This window comes from Gymnodraco acuticeps, unplaced genomic scaffold, assembly GCF_902827175.1.
Source record: "Gymnodraco acuticeps unplaced genomic scaffold, fGymAcu1.1, whole genome shotgun sequence".
Lineage (NCBI taxonomy): Eukaryota > Metazoa > Chordata > Actinopteri > Perciformes > Bathydraconidae > Gymnodraco > Gymnodraco acuticeps.
In genome coordinates, this window is record NW_022990016.1 from 620,142 (window position 1) to 641,424 (window position 21,283).

The 21,283-nt window shown below is 39.9% G+C and overlaps 1 protein-coding gene across 2 annotated transcripts; it reads left to right on the plus strand.

The window, feature by feature from the left end:
* The first annotated feature begins 252 nt into the window (after positions 1 to 252).
* On the plus strand, positions 253 to 20,407 carry kpna3 (karyopherin alpha 3 (importin alpha 4)). Of its 2 annotated transcripts, none has more exons than XM_034213728.1 (17): positions 253 to 522; positions 3,140 to 3,184; positions 7,621 to 7,710; positions 9,617 to 9,646; positions 10,153 to 10,205; positions 10,289 to 10,384; positions 12,016 to 12,101; positions 13,311 to 13,403; positions 13,484 to 13,653; positions 13,959 to 14,003; positions 14,102 to 14,233; positions 14,725 to 14,853; positions 15,956 to 16,060; positions 16,329 to 16,400; positions 17,102 to 17,264; positions 17,499 to 17,593; positions 17,682 to 20,407. In XM_034213728.1, exons 1-17 carry the CDS (start codon positions 454 to 456, stop codon positions 17,778 to 17,780), a joined length of 1,572 nt encoding a protein of 523 aa, XP_034069619.1. In that variant the 5' UTR covers positions 253 to 453; the 3' UTR covers positions 17,781 to 20,407. The 2 variants fall into 2 exon arrangements, with proteins under 2 accessions (XP_034069619.1, XP_034069620.1); XM_034213729.1 differs by having other exon boundaries at positions 13,317 to 13,403.
* Positions 20,408 to 21,283: the final 876 nt, after the last annotated feature.

The window sequence follows — 21,283 nt, forward strand, 5'->3', positions numbered from 1 at the left end:
TATAACAAGTAAATACAATAAAATAGAATATAATAGAAACAGTGCAGAATAGTACAGTAATTGGAATATTGATATATGAGTTGCAAACAGATGAATGTTATGTATGTTTCAAAAGTTCAGGTGTTTAACATTCTTATTGCCTGTAGGATGAAACTGTCCCTGAGTCTTCATCTTCTATCTCTGGCTGCGTATCATCTTCACTGTTATGCGCAACATTGACGGTTGAGCTGCAAATCTCCCTGACATCCTGTGGGACAGTAAATCAAAGGGGAATTTATTCTTACTGCGTCGAGTAAGCGGAGAAAAGCAGGGCAGCCCATGCAGGAGCAGTAACTCCTCCCCTGTGTCACCGCCCCCTCCTCTCCCTCTCGGAGCACAGCAGCACAGGAGCTGCCTCGTCTTTCACGGAGGAGATCCCCGAAAGCCGGAGTAATAGCAAAACCCCATACAGCCATGGCAGAAAACGCCGGCTTGGAAAACCACCGCATCAAGAGCTTTAAAAATAAAGGACGTGATGTCGAGGTGAGCTGACATATAAACGCGAGTGTTATTGACATAAATCCGGATAGTTTTGCGTAAAAAAACGATAGTCTTTGGGCCTCGTTGGGGAGCCTGGCTGCAGCTACTATTTAAGCTAAGCTAACGGGAAGAGTTCGCCATCAAAAGTGCTTATCTTGTCAACGACAAATCACACCCTTGATTGAGTGATTGTGATGATTGTTTAACACCTAACACGTGGTCTACTATTATTCAGTTGGTAATGTTTGTAAAGAGGAAGCGACATCACAGCTGGGCCGTTAGAAATGGGAGATTTAAGGGCAGGCGGTGTAGCTGTCACTGCCGGCTAACGACACCTAGCATGTTGGATGGGCACCGGTGGCTGGGCCCGACCGGCTCTAAAATCTTCACACTTGCTTTATTTTATATCAAGTTGGTCTTAATCAACACCACATCTAACTTGCAAACGTTACATAAATGTGTCATTATTAGCAAAACATCAGTTAAGGTTGAATAACATGGCTGGGTCACATCCACCCTTACCAAACATTGCCCCTCCTAGTTAGCATGCTAATGTTAGCATGTGAAGCCAGCTGAGCTACACTGAGCTGCTAGCTAAGCCACTAAACTGTTAGCTACATGGTAATGATGCGATGACCTTAGTTTTACAGTCTCATTTGGTGTGGAAAAGTCAAATGTAATGTCAACTAAAATAATTTGAGGTCATGTATGATTCAAATCCATCAGTGAGATTTGGATAGCATTGAGCCAGCAGTAGGCTACTATTCATTATAACTTGGTGTCATCACATTTTAAGTTGACATTGCTATTAAACTATGAAACATAATTGTAGTATATTCACTGTCTGGTCATATTTCTTTGAAAACACCTCTGGTAAACTATGTACCATACTGCCAAATGGGTAGTGTTAACAGGCTGGGTATTGCAGCATCATACAACTAACAAGTCGAATTATACATGTATGTGACAGGCAGCATTTGTCTGAATGCCCATTGACTTGATGACCAAACCATTTGGCAAAGGCTGTGTTCAGACCAGCAAAATATAAAGGAAGCTGACAGTCTTGGACCAAAGGATGTCGAAGCAAAAACTGTCTAGACTTATTTAGATGAACTTCCTCACTTCTATCAGGGTTATTCAACAAAAGATATATCTCGAAATGGTCCTTTTTAAGAACATGTCAGGGGGCTGTTTCATCCTCAAATTCCAAAAAGCACAGATCCATGTCCCATTGGTGGTTGTTTTGAAACTTGGGGTCAGTGTGACAAGCACATGGCTACTATAACAGACAGACTTTGCCAAGTGCATTCCTGGTGCTATTTCAGGCATGTTGGAAGTCCGACCTGGGTCTCTTGTGAATGATCATCATTTCTTTTAAATGGATGACTCTACAGGAGGGGAGAAGATGCCAGTTTGGGTTTTATTTATTTAGGTCAGGCTTAAAGGATTGCTCTTCATTTCTGACATCACTAGAAACGGCTTTGAATTGCAAAGCAGTAAAGACGCATGCTGTCGGATGTAAGCTCCTTTGTTTTTGCAGGAAATAATTATTTCAATGTGTTAATGGCGTGGTTAATGCCCTTTATTTCTTACCTTGTAGAATTCCTGGTTTAACGGTTTTGTTCTTTGAGTTATTCTTTGAAGGATTGTCTTTATATGCATATGGTCTTTGTTATCGGGATATCCGAATACCTTTATTCGTCCAACAGAGGGTACATTTACAAAAAGTTCATATTTATGATACAGCGACCAACAGAATTAGCCAATTAAAGTAAACTAGGGGCATTTACCTCTCTTAAGCTTTAGTGATTAAATGATCACCAACTTTGTTGATAATCACGTAATGTTTAAAGTCATTTTTGACTCCAAAATGGTAGAAAAAGCTCTTGTTTGCCTCTCAAATGTGGAGATGATTTTGTTTTTCAAATCATAATAGCTTAATATTTGTATGTTTCAGACTTTTAGATAGAAAATAATTATCAGAATTATAGATTCAATGAAAATAACCATTAGTTTCAGCCTTACTTTACACCCGGGCTGGACTTTTGTATTCTGATGATCTGCTGTCTGTAAGGGACGGTGGTCGGGACACCTATCTGCCCCACATCCTCCTGATTTATGACTGTCCTATATTACGTAACAGGCTATTTAGGAAGGCAACATGAACCTCTTCAAACAGTCACAAGATCTTAGACCATCTCAAACGGTTCAGGATGAACTGCAAACCCAACCAACCTACATCGCTTGTGCTGTCTTTAGTTCAATGATATTAAAAAGTCTCTGTGTTTATCTTCACATAAACTCTTCCTTACCTTCAAATGTGTTGGTTATTGTTGTGATGATTCAAATCTGTATGTCTAAATTAAGGGGAATAATACATCTATTACATGCTCTGTGAGATCCCAAAAAGGTTTTGGTCAATACTGCATTCAATCTAAAGGACATCATACAATTTGATATTTTTGCCCATGAGATTTGATCATACTTCTTGTGTTACTGTCGATTGGGTTATGTGAAATGCTTAATAAAGTGTTATTTTCACTGCAGTAGCATCTCTCAAAAATGTGCCGAAGCCCAAATATTTGTTTCATTTGCTGACACTTTTTCTTCTTTGTTACAGACTATGCGAAGACATCGAAATGAGGTGACGGTTGAGTTGAGAAAGGTGAGGAAAAGATCCACTGTCTGTCTTCACATACAAGCTTCACTCATTTAAAGAACTATTTATCTGTCTTAGACCCTCGATGCTTAAGTCCATCATTCATGTACAAAGTACCTCATGCTATTTAATGACTGATTATAATATCCAATTGTTCTTAATATTTCATTATTCCCCCTACCTGCCAACAGACTATAGAAAACAAACCAAATCTACCTACGGGTACTAATCGAATAACCGGAAATGAACCAGAACAACAATTAGCTAAATCCTGCTTAAAACCTTTCTGTTACTTCTATACATGTGAAGTTCTTGGTATACTGTCTCAGGTTGAACACAGGACACACAGTCATGTATTTTACTCTGCTTATATCAATTTGACAGTATATTTTATGTTCTTAGACGAGTTGTACCAGAGTCAGTTTTCGTTACCAGGATACAGTGTTTGTTTATTTTCTGCACTCCCTGCTGTTCAGGCATGGTGACAAAATTGAAATGAAAGAGGAGCTTCCAGTTCTTTTAAAGTAGTGCTGGGGTCTGTGTCGATTGTTGCGCAAAACATGAACAAAAGGGAAATATACTTGCAGGTGGGCAATGTGCAGTTTCGTCATGTGACGTATTTTGTGGTCCTTTACCAGAGGCTTAACGTTTAAAGGAGGACGATACTATTTGAATGCTAACCTCTACATTATTTTGAGGGGGTAAACATCACAAGTGTACTCATTTTCATTGTGTTCTATATCCTTCATTCTGTTCCGCTGTAAGTGAGAGCCATGCTAAGTTGCGTTGAGGTTACTTTACGGCTTTGGATAAACACTTTGGATGCTGCTGCTGCTCTTTGATGGCATTGCCCAAAGATATTGATGCATGGACTTTGACCTTGAAGCAATGCAAGGTGAGCCTTCACACCGCTGTAACCGTCAACAGTTAGCCGGTCTCACTGGCAGCAATACATATCCCAACATCATGTTTCACAGTCGATGCCCCGAGAATCAAGTTGTTTTCCTCTGCACATTATTCTTTCCAGCCTTCTGGTGGATTTGGTTGTGTGTTTATTTTTGATGTGGAATATGTAAGAAGCCATTAGAGTTCAAGAACTAACTTGAAGCTTTTCTTAAGTTCTACAAGAGGTTTTGCATCCTGTGATGAATCCTCTGAGGGTATGTTGGTGTCATTTTGTCTTGATACAACACTCTCTACGTCCTGCAGTGGGCTCTTGATCTTTTTTTTTCAACTTAAGGCAAGGCAAGTTTATTTATATAGCACTTTTCAACACAGAGATTAAGAAAATGGCATTTAAAATCAGTCATTAAAAAGAAAAGCTAATAAAATAAACATTAAAAGAAAAAAGTACATGGATAAAAGTTACACCGCAGTCTAAGATATGAATAGTTCAATTAAAAGCAGCGACAAAAAGAAAAGTCTTCAGCCTGGATTTAAAAGTAGTCAGAGTTGTAGCGGACCTGCAGGTTAAGGATTCTTCTGCCAGTTTGTGTGCAGTTATTCAGCTGTAAGCTAGTTACGAACTCCAGGGCAGAGCCTTAAAACCCCCTTTTGGACGGTCTAAAAACTGACTGTACACATACTATGTCCTTTTTAAAATACAGTCCATGGATATAACCTGTTCATACATAAACATTGTGTTTGTAGAAGGCGATGTCTGATATTTATGTAATTGTTGTGAGAATAATCCCCATTTTCTGAGGCAACAATTCAAACCAGAGTCAGATTGAGTTGAGCCGGTCGACATGTGATTTGATACTTCATTGACAGCACTTGGAGACAGCCGTTGTTGACGTTGTCTGGTGGGGTATTTCTGGCTGATGCATTTCTTCTTGTCAGAACTGTGAACAAAAACGTACTTTAACAAAACAGTAAACCGAAGCTTTTAAAATATTCATAGACTAAAATATAAAAGATTGTGAGCAGATCCTCAAAATGATCTTTTGGTAAGATCAGACTTCCTGTTTGCTACTTGGAGGCGGCAGTGTTTTTTAACACATGTTCAGATCATTGGAATAGGACGCATCCTTTTTGAAAGTCTTAACGGTTGGAGTGTAACAGCAGTTACATGTGGTTTTCTTTGAAGTGTTGTGTGGTTTTCTTTTACTGTGAAATGAGTGACGCAAGGAACCCTTTTTAACATGCTGACGGACCTGAGGTTGTCTATTGTTTCACAGTTTTTACACATTTAGTTTTTAATGATGGATGAAGTCAAATTTAGCTGAGTTGCGGTTTGAATGTGAAAATCACAATTATCACTTTTTTTAGTCGGTAATATTCTTTGTATAGATGAGTCAAATAAAGCGCTAATCCATCATCGTGTAGTTGTTCCTTTAAGCACGAATATCCATAGCACATTTCAACATCAATTTCTAAGAGTTCATCAAAAGCCCTACTTTGCCCACAAGTCTTATCTGCATTAGTTGAGTCATATGATATGATTCTGAGTTGTTCATGTAGTTTGTGGAAGAGAGAAGGTGCCCTCTGGTTCCAGGAAGTGGCTGCCGAACAAGATGATAGATATTGAAGTGAACCCTTTGCTCCGTGAATGTTTTTCACAGCCCTGGCACAATAGTGACACAAGGAAATGACAACTTGTAAACATCATATTACAAGGTGGACAGCTGCACTCGCAAAGGCATGACTTGGTTTTTGTGCTATCTGAGCTCGAGCTTTGATTCTCTGTCCAAACCCAATTAGGACCAGTTTTCCCGCCAATTTCCCGGAGCTGTCTTTTCTTGTCCGTTGAGCAGAAGTGCTTTGTGTTATACTCAATAACTTACTGTTATGCATCATTTGAATATGATATTTTTCTATAGTCTCATAGATTTTTTTCTTCTGGTGTTTGAAAAACTTGTCACAAACAGCAGTTGCTTAGAACAGAGTCCACACTCCTGCCTCGTATCGATGAGGGGGAAAGTTATACAATCTGGTTTTTAAAGGCGAATGTCGGAGAGTGTCACAACAGTCTGTAACTGCACTGAAAATACCCAAGATAACTTTAGCTTGTAATAAATAATCAAATCAATTCCGGTTTTTAATCAGGCTGAGGCACAAAACTGCTCCAGGGGTCTGGGCTCGAGTCCAGCGCGATGTTCTGCTTTTCTGAGCCCGATGGCCTCGAATCTGAAGTGGTAACAAACAGAACTGAGGGATACTTTGGCATCGTGCTTCTAAACAAAGCCTGAGGATTCTGGTAAACAGCAGCCGCTTGGGGAGCGCCGACACAGACGGGGGGTGTTAAAACACAGAATGTCACCGCTAGGAAATACTGAGGTGGTCTCATGTCTCGCACATTCCATTGATTTGGATCAGAGCGGCGAGAAGCACTGCACTCGCCGATTAGTCATCATCAGTGACGCACATGAGCAGGATGCACAGGAATGTAGGGCAAGGGAATCTCCTCCTCCCGCTGACTCGCATCAAACTGATGGGATGTGTGGGTCTCTCTAACTTTCTCTATCGACAAGTGTCTCTGTATCGCAGTGCTGACTGAAGGTGTGCTTGCAGAGAGAGAGAGAGTGTGTTGTGCTTCAAAGATGAGTGTGTTGTGGTCTAGCCTGCAGGCAGATTTCTCTCATTTAATTTGACTAATCAGAATACTTTTTTAATCCCATGGGAAATTGTGTTTCTTGACTGTTGCTCCATCGTAAATAGGCCTATAATAAAAATGAATACAATTATTTTTATTAGAATTAAATAAAAATACAATGGAGATATTAATATAAACATAACAAGTGAAGTAAAATGTCCAGAAAATATACAATTTAAATATCTATACTATAATAGGAAGTAAAAATGTACACATTGCACTAGGGCTGCTCAATTAATCGTATTTGAATCGCAATTACGATTATGGCTCGCAACGATTAAGAAAACAACGTAATCGAAATAAAGGTTTTTTTTTTTTTTTTTCTTTTTTTATAATTGGTTTTTCAGATGAATTATACTTAAAGTTCAGGGTAATCAACTGTTAAAAACACACTGTTTTCTTCAATAAATGGATGTTTTCAAAGTAAATGGATAATCGTTTTTAACAATCGTGATGTCAATTATTGACCCAAATAATGGAGATTATGATTTTTGCCATAATCGAGCAGCCCTACATTGTACTACAATATATAAAATGTATATAACAATAGATACTGTGGTGTATTAATAGGATATAAATGCTGAATTGCACAGTTTTAACGGGATTGGCCATCTATTTGTTGACCAGTTGATGACCACAGGCTATAATGACTTCTTACTTACTTATTATGGTATATCTAACACGTGTCCTACACTTTCAGATATAAAAAAGTTTGTGAAAAAGAGGAATCAGTGTTTTGAGGCAGACCCAGATTCACTCACACTTAAAGAATTCATGAATGCATTCATGAACACTTTGATCGCCTCCCCTCATTGCTTCTCTGTCTTTTTTCTCTCTCCCTCATCAGAACAAACGAGACGAGCATCTACTGAAGAAGAGAAATGTCCCGCTGGAGGACAGTCTGGAGGACTCTGATGTCGACTCCGACTTCAAAGGCGTAAGTTTGGATGTGTCTGTAGAAAGAGAGACGTGGAGGCACTGGACGGTCTGTATAGTGTCAGAGCAGCTGTTTCAGACTGTGTGTGATACACTCAAGAAACAGTCGCTGAGCAGCTTCAGTTATAAATGGATTCAGACAAAAAGTGTCTTTGAGAATAGTTCAGTTTTTACTGGTGTCTCCTCCCAATTAAAAGCAGGATGAATGAAATAGGAATGTGTTTCTGTTCACTGTTGCTGGTTCGCAACATCTTTCATTTCAAACTTCAAAGAGCCCAACTACCCACGTTATAATCTCCCCCAGTCGTCTCACAAATGTTCTCCTGAGGTGAGACTGAAAGTTCATTCTTCTTCTCTGACGCATAAAAAGTCTCACCCCTGGTGTCAGTCATACCATAAAGATGGAGATCTCACAGCAGGCATGGAGTTGTAGATGTTTGAATTTCCAAGATGGTTGTAGCCGCACATGCAAAGATACATGACAACTGGGTTAACATCCTCTATGATAAGTTTGCCTAAATGGCCGGTTTGAAGAGTCTTTTCTTTTACCAAGTTGTCTGTCCATGCACTTTTTAGTTTATAATCTCTTCTGCTGAAGTTGGACCAGCTTAGTGCCAAAGGACGAATGGAATTTTCTTTGTGCTCCTCAGAACATTGAAAAAGGATGCATGAAAATCAATGTAGCATTTCCAGAAATAATGTTTCAGTTTCTCCGGATAATCCACTGAACAGTTTTTCTACGGGAAAAAATGAAAATGTTGATACCACGTTCTTTCGATTATTCTGAGAAACAAGGACAATGTTTATACATTTAAAACATTTACATCTGTTATTTCAAAGAAATGCAATATCCAAGGTTTTGAGCACCACTGCCATCGACCTCTGTGAAATGTGTTTGGCACCAGAAATCTTAAGAGACACATATCTTAAAACCAAATCAGATACCTAAAGGAATATATGAGTAAGAATGTATTTTGTAATTGGCATGAATAGACCATCCTGTTCTCCGTCATTGATGGAATGAATTTTAATATATTGTTTTTCTTACTGCAGAGTATGTTCAAATAAACCGTGGTGAATATAGTCTGGGGTTTCTACATCCAGAATGAAGCACTCCCTCACTGCTGTTGCTATAATCCCATTTAAGTTTACCTTCTAGTTTCTCCCCATAATGCAATATGCTGCCTAAGATCCATTTATCTCAAAAGCTGTTGACTTCTGACAATATTCTTTTAGTAGATTGATTAAAAGATGAGGAATAGCCTTCAGAGTGAGCCAATATTTGCGTTCCAGTCCTAAATGTAATTGCATTCTCATGTGTAGCCAAGAGCAGCGGAGAAGGAAGGAAATGTAGCTTACTGAAGCTGTTTATTCCAACGTTACCTTTAATGCTAATTCTGTGGGAGCTGTGAAGGCTAATGCTATCTTTAAATGATCAGGCTTTCAAATGTTAGAGCCAGTGTGGTAGTAGAGAGATGCATCTTAATCCAAGAAGCCACTTCGTACCGAAAACAAGCTAGCGTAGGTGAAGGGTGGGACTTCCATGCTATGATATTTTAACCCTTTGTTAATGGCCTCAAGCAAAGACACTTCAGGAAGACGAGAGAGAGCATTTTGCATATTCTGCATTACAAATGTCCAAGTTACACACCAAGGTGCAGTGGGGCAAGCTGCTAGTGACAATATATACTTGTAAACAAAAGAGCGCTAACACAATTACACCATCGGCATCTGTTTATATATTAAACCCTTCTTTAAATATTAATGAGGTTCAACTAGATTTGGCAATGTAAACAACTGGTGCTAAACTGTCCTGCTATTATTGACATTTAAATGTCTATAATTGAAGGGGAAACGCTGGGATGGTGTGGATGCTAACATTGCTCTGTTTTTTTTTCTTTTTTCAGCAAAATGTTACGCTTGAGGCCATCTTACAGGTAAGGTATCACTTAAAGGTGGGGTAGGTAAGTTTGAGAAACCGGCTCGAGATACACTTTTTGCTATATTCCATGGAATGCTCTTAACATCCCGATAGCAATCAATATATGAAATGCTTTGACAATAAATACATAAAAAAATGTCCTCTGTGGAAGCTGTAGCGCTGTAAAAAGCACGACCAATCATCTGAGCCGGCCCGGCTAAAATAACTGGATGGCCTACCTGCCTGTCAGCCTTCCATCTGTGCACACACTTATCTCGTGCCCTCATTGGTCATGTGCGCGTTCGTGTGTGTTGGAGGAGGGGCTCTGTAAGGAAGTGGCAGATTTTGTTCCGGCTGTGTATTTTCAGATTCTAGCGCACTTGAGCTGGTTTCTCCAAAATGACCTACCCCATCTTTTAAATCTTCCATTATACATTTCCCAAAGGTACCAGCAATGGCTCCTATACTCTTATATTATTCTGTGCTAGCATCAATAATGACCTTCACTTCTTGTCATTGCAGAATGCCACCAGTGATAATGCAGTAGTCCAGCTCAGTGCTGTACAGGCAGCCAGGTGAGTCACACAACAAGACGTCAGCTGTTTTTTGGTTTTATGTACGTGAAGGTCTTGACATTTTCCTCTTTGGCCTTTGACAGAAAACTGCTCTCGAGTGACAGAAACCCTCCGATCGACGACTTGATAAAGTCTGGGATCCTGCCCATTTTAGTCAAATGCCTGGAAAGGGACGACAAGTGAGTCTGCTTCCAAACCATTAGTCTTCAGTGTTTTTACTCTGTGACGCAAACATGTAGCTCTTAAGACTGCAGGCTGCTGTGATGGATTACTGAAGCTGCTACATCAAGTCTCTGCTGCACCAGAGAGAGAGAGAGAGAGAGTGTGTGTGTGTGTGTACGTACGTGTACGGAGGCACACAGGGCAGTTGGCCGACCCTTTCTGCCCCGGCGAAGCCAAATATAACAGCATTCCTGTCTCTTGGAGTTCCCAAATTCCCAGGACCTTGTGTTAGCCGAGAGGGGGAGAAAGAATGGCTGACGTGGAGGAACTTGTAAGGGAGAAGTTGTGAGGATTTCACCATAGCAACCGACAACATAAAGCATCTTGCAGAACCATTGGTGTTATTTTTGAGTTGCAATGCAGCCGAGCAGTTTGACCCACGTGCCTCCATGAAGAGAAGCAATTGTCTACTATTGTTGTTGCCATAGCATCATGGCTCAAAGCCACAGAAGCTCAGCCTAATGCCGCGAGGAGGTACTGAACCACAATGCAAAGGACAGCAAGATGAGCACCATTGAAAGAATAGATAAAGTGTTTTCTGAGGTGTTCAAATTCAAACTGTCAGAACATTTAACTTTGCTGTCCACAGTGGCACCACATCCAAGTTACAAATCCAGATCATGGTTCGCTTCATGATGAAATAGTCCCTCGAGTAGACAGACTTCACACCCTCTGCCATGGTTTACTAGCATTTGGCTGGTGGGCGGTGTGAGGAGCGCTTGAGACTGTGAGCTCTAATATTTTGTGTTGCATCATTTACAAAAAAATCCCAAAAGAAAGCAAGAGTTTCCCTTTTGAGCACCAGCTGGCTGCCCGAAATCTAGACCATTGATGTCATGTCAGGTGCAAACCCTAACCCACACAGACGCTGTTTTCACCAGGATTTCATATCGATTTATAAGAAGGTTTTTTTAATATAGAAACTAATTGCGTTAAAACTTTGGAATGTCGTTTGCTAAACCAACATTAGAAAACTCCCACTCTTTTTGTGCATGTCTATTCATTGCGAATAAACCCAGTATTTCTGAGTTACAGATTAGGCTACACTAATACTATAAGTATTGTTGTATTTATAGTAGTATTTTCCATCTGTGACTGCTTAGTATTGGTCAGGCAAATTCAGGCAAGCTTCCTAGAAAATATCACAGGTTGGGAATGCTGAGTCTAAGCCGTGTTCAGAGACAGAAACATTGTGTCCGCCTTCCACCCTTTCTCCCCCTCTGCTTCACACATTACTTTGACGAAACTGACTTACTAAGGCTTACTAATTTAATCAAATGAATCACTTATTCAAATTGAGGATTATAGTCCGAATTATTGCTGTGTAAGAAAGATGTGCAGACCTCTTCAGTCTGCCATGTTGAGCTATACGCTTTTGATTCAAATCTGTTTGAGACACATGGCTCTTAAAAATGCAGTTTTTCCTGAAAGGCCAAAAACAGACAAGTGTTTTAGGTGCCTTGAAAAACATGTAATGGCAGCTGGGAATTCGGGGAATGTTCGCATCGATATTAATGATAATGTTTCTTACCCAGTGGAAACTAAATGAGCGTCCTTCATGTGTTCATCCTGTTCTCTGTGTCCGCAGCCCCTCTCTTCAGTTCGAGGCGGCCTGGGCTCTGACCAACATCGCCTCGGGGACGTCGGCACAGACTCAGGCCGTGGTTAAATCCAGTGAGTTGACCCCACATTCTGCCTCCTGCACTCTGTGTTTGTCTACTGTCTGCAGAGCTGCCATGTTTATTTGTGTTTCTCTCAATCGGGCAGTCAGTCATTCCTGGATTATGTTTTTATTAGATAACGCAGCACTTTGGTTTTGAAACAAAACCAACGTGACTAAGTGACAGCCAGCTCACCACATGAATACTGATCACGGTTCCACTCTCAAGAACTAAGATGTTATTTAAAACATATCTTAAATGTAAACTAAAAGACTTTAAAAACATTCTTAAATGAGTGATGACGTTGTTTGACTTCATTCAATTCAGTAATCCAAATTGAACACAAGTGCTTGAATCAAAGTATATAATAATAATAATAGATTTAATTTGTTAGCGCTTTTACAGGTGCTCAAACACGCTTTACAGATATAGTGAAGAGAAAATAGAATAAAGGAACAACAAATAAATATATAGTTAAAGTTAAAGTCAAATAATCCAAAAACATCACACATTAAAAGCCAGATTGAAGAGGTGAGTTTTTGTAAGTGTTTTGAAGGTGGTGAGGTCAGTGCAGTCTCTGATGGGTTGTGGGAGTGAGTTCCAGAGTTAGAGTTAAAGTAAGTTAAACTTTTATATTGCACTTTTCAAATATTTTTGCTACTAAATCTAAATGAACCGTATTTGCATAATAGCTATGTTTTCATCTTTGATTGGTCTATTTCTAGAATATTGATTTAAACTAGCCTAAGCTAAACTTCAATTGATATTTTGTATATTATTTTAGGAATGTGTTAAAAGATATCTTATAACAATAATCTGAATCGGACATTTACAGCAAAACTGGCAACAAAAAACACTTAGCGAACATATTAAATAAAGAGACATGAACACATTAATACAAAATAAATACAAATAAGGACAATCTTGATGTTTTAGCAGTAGCTTACATTTCCTTGAAACATGTATTTACATTGGAAAGGAGCAGTTAACTTTGCCTAAGCATTTCATTACCTGGAAAAACCCTTTTAGCAGGGTAAACACATTTTCCCTTTGTTAATACACCTCATTCGGTTTGGATTGGCTATAATACACAGGGAGTTGTTACAATTTCATGGGTTTGTCTGTTTTTATTTTGTCTGACTGTGACCTGGCAACAGTGCTTATCACTGGAGTTTCACAATGTGTTACCTTGGTCTAATTTCCGATGCGTTGATGTTTGTGGGTCCAGATGCAGTGCCTCTGTTCCTGCGACTCCTACACTCTCCCCACCAGAACGTATGCGAACAAGCTGTATGGGCTTTAGGAAACATTATAGGTAAGTAGTGTCCTCTGATTGCAGCGTGTACATCCTGCTTTTAAAGCTCACATGTGACCTCTGACCCTTTGTTTGTCCAGGTGATGGTCCACAGTGCAGGGATTATGTCATCTCCCTGGGCGTGGTCAAGCCGCTGCTTTCTTTCATCAACCCGTCGATCCCCATCACCTTCCTCCGCAATGTCACCTGGGTCATCGTTAACCTCTGCCGCAATAAGGACCCCCCGCCCCCTATGGAAACAGTCCAAGAGGTGTGTGTGTGTGGGGGTTTTAATGTGCCAGACAGATGCATGTGTGTCTCAGTCGTCTGTGTCACTGCAGTCTGAGTCACACAGAGTTTTTACCGCGCCTTTTTCAGTAGTCGAATCGGCGTCAAAGCCCGGGAGGGGTTTGTAACTATAAAGCTCTTTTTGCGACATTTGAAGTCTGGTTTGACAGCTGTTCTCTTCTTTGTTTCTTCTTCCTTCTCTCTCTGCACTGTTCTTGCCATCATCTGATCAAGGTATCCCTCTGCCTACATTCAACCCACTCACAACCTTCTTTTCTCTCCCTACAGATTTTGCCCGCCCTGTGTGTGCTAATATATCACACTGATATAAATGTAAGTATCAGATTCTTATGTTTGACTTTTATAGGTTTTACAGAATAGAATCCCTTGCTTTGCGTCGACTTACGCGCTTCCTGTGTGCGTTTGTTCAGATCTTAGTAGACACGGTGTGGGCTCTGTCCTATCTGACGGACGGAGGCAACGAGCAGATCCAGATGGTCATCGATTCGGGAGTCGTTCCATTTCTCGTGCCTCTCCTCAGCCAGCAGGAGGTCAAAGTTCAGGTGAGACTTTGATTTAATGATTACATATTTAAGTCTTGTCTAGAGCTGCATGATTTAAAAACTGGGATTCATTTTGACTGATTTTGTAATTGCATTATGATTAGACCATTTTATAAAAAAAAAAAAAAAAAAATTATATTATTAATTAAAATAAATAAACGTTAAATGTAAACAATTGTTAATATTAAAACAATATGAAATGATCATGGTGTTATTCTACTTATTTATTTATTAAGAGTATCTGTCTGTAGAGGATTGATCAAGTCTGTAGAATACTGTTTGTGGGACTTCTCTGCATGTGATGACTGCAATTTGGATAATGCAGTAATCCATATTGTGATTTATATATTTATAAATGTATTTATGTATATGTGATTTACATTCCCATTTTGAGGAGTTGTGCAGCCCTAGTCTTGTCGACAGGAAGTCAATTATAATGATCAGCAAATGATTTTGTTCCTAATTGTCCTCCGTTTGTTGTCTCTGTGCAGACGGCAGCTCTGAGGGCAGTGGGGAACATTGTGACCGGGACAGACGAGCAGACGCAGGTTGTTCTGAACTGCGACGTCCTCTCACACTTCCCCAACCTGCTCACACACCCTAAAGAAAAGATCAACAAGGTACCTCAGCCTTTATGATGATGTCTTTTATTTGTTGCTAATGTAAGTCTGCCAGCTTCTTATGGCTTAGTATGGAAAGAGAAAGTAGGTGGCTGACTGGCTGCAGTTTTATTAGAGCTATCTGATTCACTGTCAGGCAGTATAATACACCTGGAGCAGATTTGTTATTGTTTGTATTCCAAGTATATTTCAGCTTAGAGGAGTGAGTAGGATTTCTTTGTTTTTAAATTCACTGTAATGCTTACTCGTATATTATATAACATTACATTGCATTTAGCTGACGCTTTTATCCAAAGCGACTTACAATAAGTACATTCGACCAGGAAGACACAACCTTGAAGAAAACAGAATCATATAAGTACATCAGGTTTCATAGAGCCAAACATTTCAAGTGCTACTCAACTGGCTTTAGGTAAGCCAGTCCTTTATTAGTATAAAAGTGCTTCGTTAATAATTCTATCGCTCGAAGTGGAGTCGAAAGAGATGAGTTTTCAGTTTGCGCCGGAAGATGTGCAAGCTATCTGCCGTCCATCTTGGAGCCAGGACAGCATAAGATATAGGCGATGTCTTTTACCCTGATTCACTAAAACACTTATGCAAGCAAAATAAAACCACAATGCAGTGTAAAAGACGATTGTTACTGGAGCATAACACCAGAGTTAAAACTAAAATAAATACTCCAAAATATAATTGGAATCTCAACCATCTGCATTGTTCCCTGTTTACTAGCCCAATGATGTAGAGGTAGAGACATCATGTAAGAATATTGATGTGTGTGATGGATAGGGCTGCTCGATTATGGCAAAAATCATAATCTCGATTATTTGGGTCAATAATTGATATCACGATTATCCATTTACTTTGAAAACATCCATTTATTGAAAAAGAAAAAGGTCTAGTATGTTTTTAACAGTTGATTACCCTGAACTTTAAGTATAATTCAATTGAAAAACCAAATGTAAAAAATTTTTTATTTCGATTATGTTGTTTTCATAATCGTTGCAAGCCAAAATCGTAATTGCGATTAAAATATGATTTAATTGAGCAGCCCTAGTGTTGGATATCGAACAGGTTTTGAGCGTTGTGATTGGTGTGTTTGCAGGAAGCGGTGTGGTTCCTGTCCAACATCACAGCAGGGAACCAGCAGCAGGTCCAGGCTGTGATCGACGCAGGGCTGATTCCTATGATCATCCACCAACTGGCTAAGGTTTGTGTGTATATGTATTGTGTTATATTCCCCATTCTTTAGGTCCTATTTTCTCAGCAGATGGTGTTCGACAAACATAATGTTGGCGCTGATTCAGCTGCATTGACACCTTCTACGTTTTGTAGCCAGAGAAGCAGAACATCTCCGTTTGAAAGGAATAAAGCACTGAATGCATGCATGGCCCAGATTTCCTGTGTCTCTCTGCGTTAACGTTGTTGTAGAAAAACCCGCTATGTGCACGTTTTAGTGACAGCCTGTCTCTCTACAGGGTGACTTTGGCACACAGAAGGAGGCAGCGTGGGCCATCAGCAACCTCACCATCAGCGGGAGGAAAGACCAGGTGAGATCTGGACCAATGACAGAGAAGTCTGGAGTCCTTTGTTTACATAAGTGTTTTTATTTTAGCCGCAAAAACCCTTCCTGACGTGTGAGTCCAGCATTGGATCAGCGTTTTTGACAACAAAGGGTGCTCAAGTGAAAGTATTGTTACTTTAATAACTGTATTGCCTCAAGGTCAAATAAACTAACTTAATAATTATACATTTTCTCTACAGCTAAACGTAGCCGACGGTCATTTTTTCTAATATGGATTTAATTAGATTTTTCTTAATTGTTTTCTTTTTGTATTAATTTAATTATATCTAAAACAACAACTCATAGCTGCATATAACTTTTCCTGAATTGAAATTGTGCTATGTATTTTCAGTTATGTCTGTGAAGCTCTTTTAACTGTTTTTCTCAAGGGCTTTATAAATAACATTAATTATTATTATTGTAGATTTTATTGCAAATGTACTTGAGTAAGAGTAGAAGAATTAATGTTCGTTTTACAATTGATTAAAAATACATACTCCACTACATAACAAAAAAAACAACAACATTAATTTCAACCACTGCAAATATTATTCCATAATTTCAAGTAAAAGTTAACACCACAATTTCGCACTTGAAAGTTATGAATGTTTTCTTGTGTTGAATGTTCCACGCTCATTCCATTGCTCCTGTGTTATAATGAAGTGTGGATGTGTTGGCTTTTTGCAGGTGGAGTTCCTGGTGGAGCAGAACGTCATCCCTCCCTTCTGCAGCCTGCTGTCGGTGAAGGACTCTCAGGTGGTGCAGGTCGTCCTGGACGGCCTGAAGAACATCCTCATCATGGCGGGAGACGAAGCCAGCACCATCGCCGAGATCATCGAGGAGTGTGGAGGTCTGCGTCTGGATCATCGTGTCCTTACACCATTTGATGTTATTCTTGAATTCATTTAGCATTTATTTTTATAGGGACATTTTATAACGGACTTGAATTTTGAGTATCATATCCCATGTCTTATTTGGCAAATGGATCCATATTGAGAGAGCCTTATTGATTGTGACTGAACTCTGTGTGCATCTTCCCAGTGATAATGTCAATAACAGGAATTGTTGTCTTTGCTATTCCCAGGTTTGGAGAAGATAGAAAATCTGCAGCAGCATGAAAATGAGGATATCTACAAACTAGCCTTTGAGATTATTGATCAGTACTTTTCAGGAGATGATGTAAGTATACCACATGTGATCTGCATGTGTTTGTCCTGCTCAGTGAAACGTTACTCTGCTGTGATCTCACTATATTTATCGTTTCCAGATTGATGAAGACCCCAGCTTGATCCCGGACACCACTCAAGGAGGAACCTTCAACTTTGACCCAGCTTCCAACATGCAAACAAAGGAGTTTAATTTCTAAAAGCCAGGATTTTTAGTTCAACCAGCTGCACGGGTACTCTGTAATCACCCCAGACATTCATCCATCTCTCCTCCAACCTGGCAACCTGGTACTGAAGGATTTACTTAGCATCACTTCAACATGGAAACTCACCACTGAAGGATTTACCCACCCCACCTCTGCACTGCGGGATGTTTTTCTTTATGTTTGTTAATCATCCTTCACCGAACACGGCTACCCGACATCGGAGTTCAACAGGCACCGTCACAACCTGGCAACCTGCAACGGGAGGGTTGCCAGTTTAAAATAAAAACCAGAAGAAAAAGCCTTCATGGCAAGCTTCAATTGCCAAATGTCCAGTTTTCACAAAGACAGAAAAAACACAAGCACATTTTCACACACACACACACACACACTGAAACACTTTTTGACACTTTGAATTTGTGTGCATACTTCTGTTAGAAGCCATCATATCACTTATGGGGAAGAAATACTGCTGTTTGTTTGTGGTTTATTCTGTGCTTTCCCTCCCCTGGATTGTCCTCTGGTGTTACTTCACCTACGCGCACGCACACTTGACCTACACACACACACGTCAACACACTTGACCTACACAGATTCCCATGGGCCGGGCACCCCAATAGTCCTCTCTCACCCAGTTTAAAGAGTTAATCCCAGAGCTAAGCCATGATTAACCACGGACCCCCGCTGCCCCCTTCAATGATCGTCCTGGGGCAGGTGGAGGGGGGAAAGGGCTCCGAGGCAACAACAAAAAAAAGGACTCCGTGGCAGACTGACTGACGGGACTTCTGACTCGATGACGTCACTTTTTTTTAACGTGACCTCTGTTGAAACTTTGTTTAAAAAAAGAGAAACCATCAAAAACGTGAAGAAAATGCCATAAATCTGTTATTTTTTCTCCAATTCGAACGAACCTGCTTGATTCTGATTCAGCAGGACGACGACAGTTTTTATTTTATTTCTCGGACGTGAATACCTGTCACGGGAGGAAGCCCCTTTGGGTGAAGACGTAGAGACTTTAGAGAAGAGGAACATGTCAGCCGAAGCGTTTCATCCCCTGCAGGACATCCGTCTGTAGGACACGAGCTCGGTCACGTCCTGTGATTTTGTTCGGGACTCCCCTGTAATGTGAAACTTTTAAGAGGGGGGGTGTTAACAAAAAGAGAGCTAAAAAAACGACCTGAATTGCTTATCTGACCTTTAAGATTATTTTAATTGTTTTAAATTCAAACATATTTTAGGTTTCAGCTACTTGGTTGAGTCTGTGGAGCTTCCATAATGTTTTATTTTTTCCTTTTCTTCAGTCTTATGCACACGTCAGAGAAGGCATTTTGATGTCTGCCTGCAGAAAGGGGACCTATACTCATTGAAGACTTATGTAACGAGTACAGGTCCTAAACACAGTACTTAACTACTTTCTCTCTTTGAAGAGGTCACATGTCATCACTCAATTTGAATAATTGTACAAAAAATGTGATGTGTATCTCTCCTTGCCGTCTAATGAATATATGAATATATTTACATAAAGCCTGTACAAAGCTGCTGCAGCTGACAGTCATTGGAAGGACGATTTACTGTCAAAGATGGCTGGGGAGGTTTTTTTTTTATTTTCCGTTGAAGCAATATTTCTTTGTTTCAATGTTTTTATTTCTGACTTGCATATGTATTGTGATGACATGCTGATAAATTGGAACAGGCAGTTTTTTTTCTTCTTCGTAGTAATGGTGACGGGATTTTAAAAAAATGTGCCGTCCCAGTTGGTGTGGGGGGTGCGGGTTCACGGCGTCAAACTTTGAACCCGACCTTAGCCCTGGTCTCGAAGACTTTACGATCCCCTGGTTGGCTGCTAACTACTGAGAGGGGGTCCGAACAGGTGGGGAGGGGGAGGGTCACACTGGGGTTTTACGTATTGGGTGGGGTTGTTATGAGCAGCCCAGGCTTGTTTTTGGGACTAGCTGTTTATTACTGAACAAAACTATAGAGAGGGTGTACAGTCATGAACTAGCAGACTAGACCGAGCCACTTTAAAGATTTACAATTTCGTTGCCTTGTATCCGAATTGGATACAAGCTTATGTTTGTTGCAAGATTTTTACTTGCTAATGGAAAGTTGTTTTAAATAAAAAATATTTGGAGAAGAAGCAACAGACAGCGTTTTGGCCTCTGTTTATATCTTTTTATAAATTTTAGATTGAATTCCTCTCTTTAAGGTGGCTCATTGATGCGTTCAACTCTTGTGCATATTAAAGACAAGAATGAGTTGAAAATCATTGTGCCTTTTGTTTTTCATTTCAAATAAAACTCGGTTTTATTGAATAGAAACAATTATTTGAGCAGCTGGAGACTTTAGGGTGGGAGATACAGAGATGTGGTCTCCCTGTTTTCTGGAGTTTGCCATGGCGTTGGTCCCTGCTGCTCTCTGCTGTGAGAGTAACCGCTCCCCTCCTAATCTTATTCACTAAACATTGTAACACACCATTTTTCCCGCTCATTTGCCCCCCACCGAACACCACAAACCATCTTTGCCATATTTCAGTCAGGGGATTTTGATCTCATCTCACCCTCAGGACATGATCTGTGTGTTTGATCCTAACCAAAATAAACTTGCTGTTTAGCCGTTGGATCCTCCGTGCTTGCAAGTGTTGTGATTCACCCTTACAGTAGCTGTTACATTTAAGTTGTGCGAGTGTAAGCGATATGGAAGCCCATTTCTGACAGAAAGTTAAATGAAAGCCTAAGATCCTTAAAGTCGTTATGACAAACTTTCTCAACATAACAACTTGGTACTGAACTCCAATCAAACTGTTAAAAATAAGCAGCACCGATCAGATAAATCAATGTTTTGTTCCTTCATAGTCTATCGCAGCTAAATCTAGGCCAGGGAAGATTTGGTGCTAACGGTGAGATTACAGTGGACACTTCAAATGTCTGATATAATATTGAACATGTTTGGTTTGTAAATATCACAGTGTCCTGAATCGAAGCATGTGTGTTAGTGTCACATTGACTCACCGTTCAGATGCTGAATTTGGCTTTATTGCTGAGTCTGTAACAAAAATAAGATAGCTGGCCTCTTGGTAAAACATACGCTGCTTGACACAGATCCAGATTCCCCAGGTTTCAGTCTCTCGGGGACACATGCTACGCCAAAGCAAGAGGAGAACTGAAGTGGTAAGAACATCAAGGCAGTTTATACATTTCGACCTATTAGTTCTAACTGGATTTGAGCATCTGACTATCGTGCCTCATCCATTTAAAACACTATTCTGTGAAACGGGTTGGGATGACTAGATTTAGCCTGGAAAGTGTTTATGTATTGTTTTTTATTGGTCAAAAAAGTTAAAACAAATATGTTCCCACAGAGTTTAGTCAGGTATTTATTTTTATTTGACAGGATATATTATGTATTCATCGTTACCCATTTTGGCCACAAGAGGCTGAAATGCACCACCACCCCATGTTCTAAATGAGAAAACATTGATCTTTTCCTCCAGGTGGCTTCCT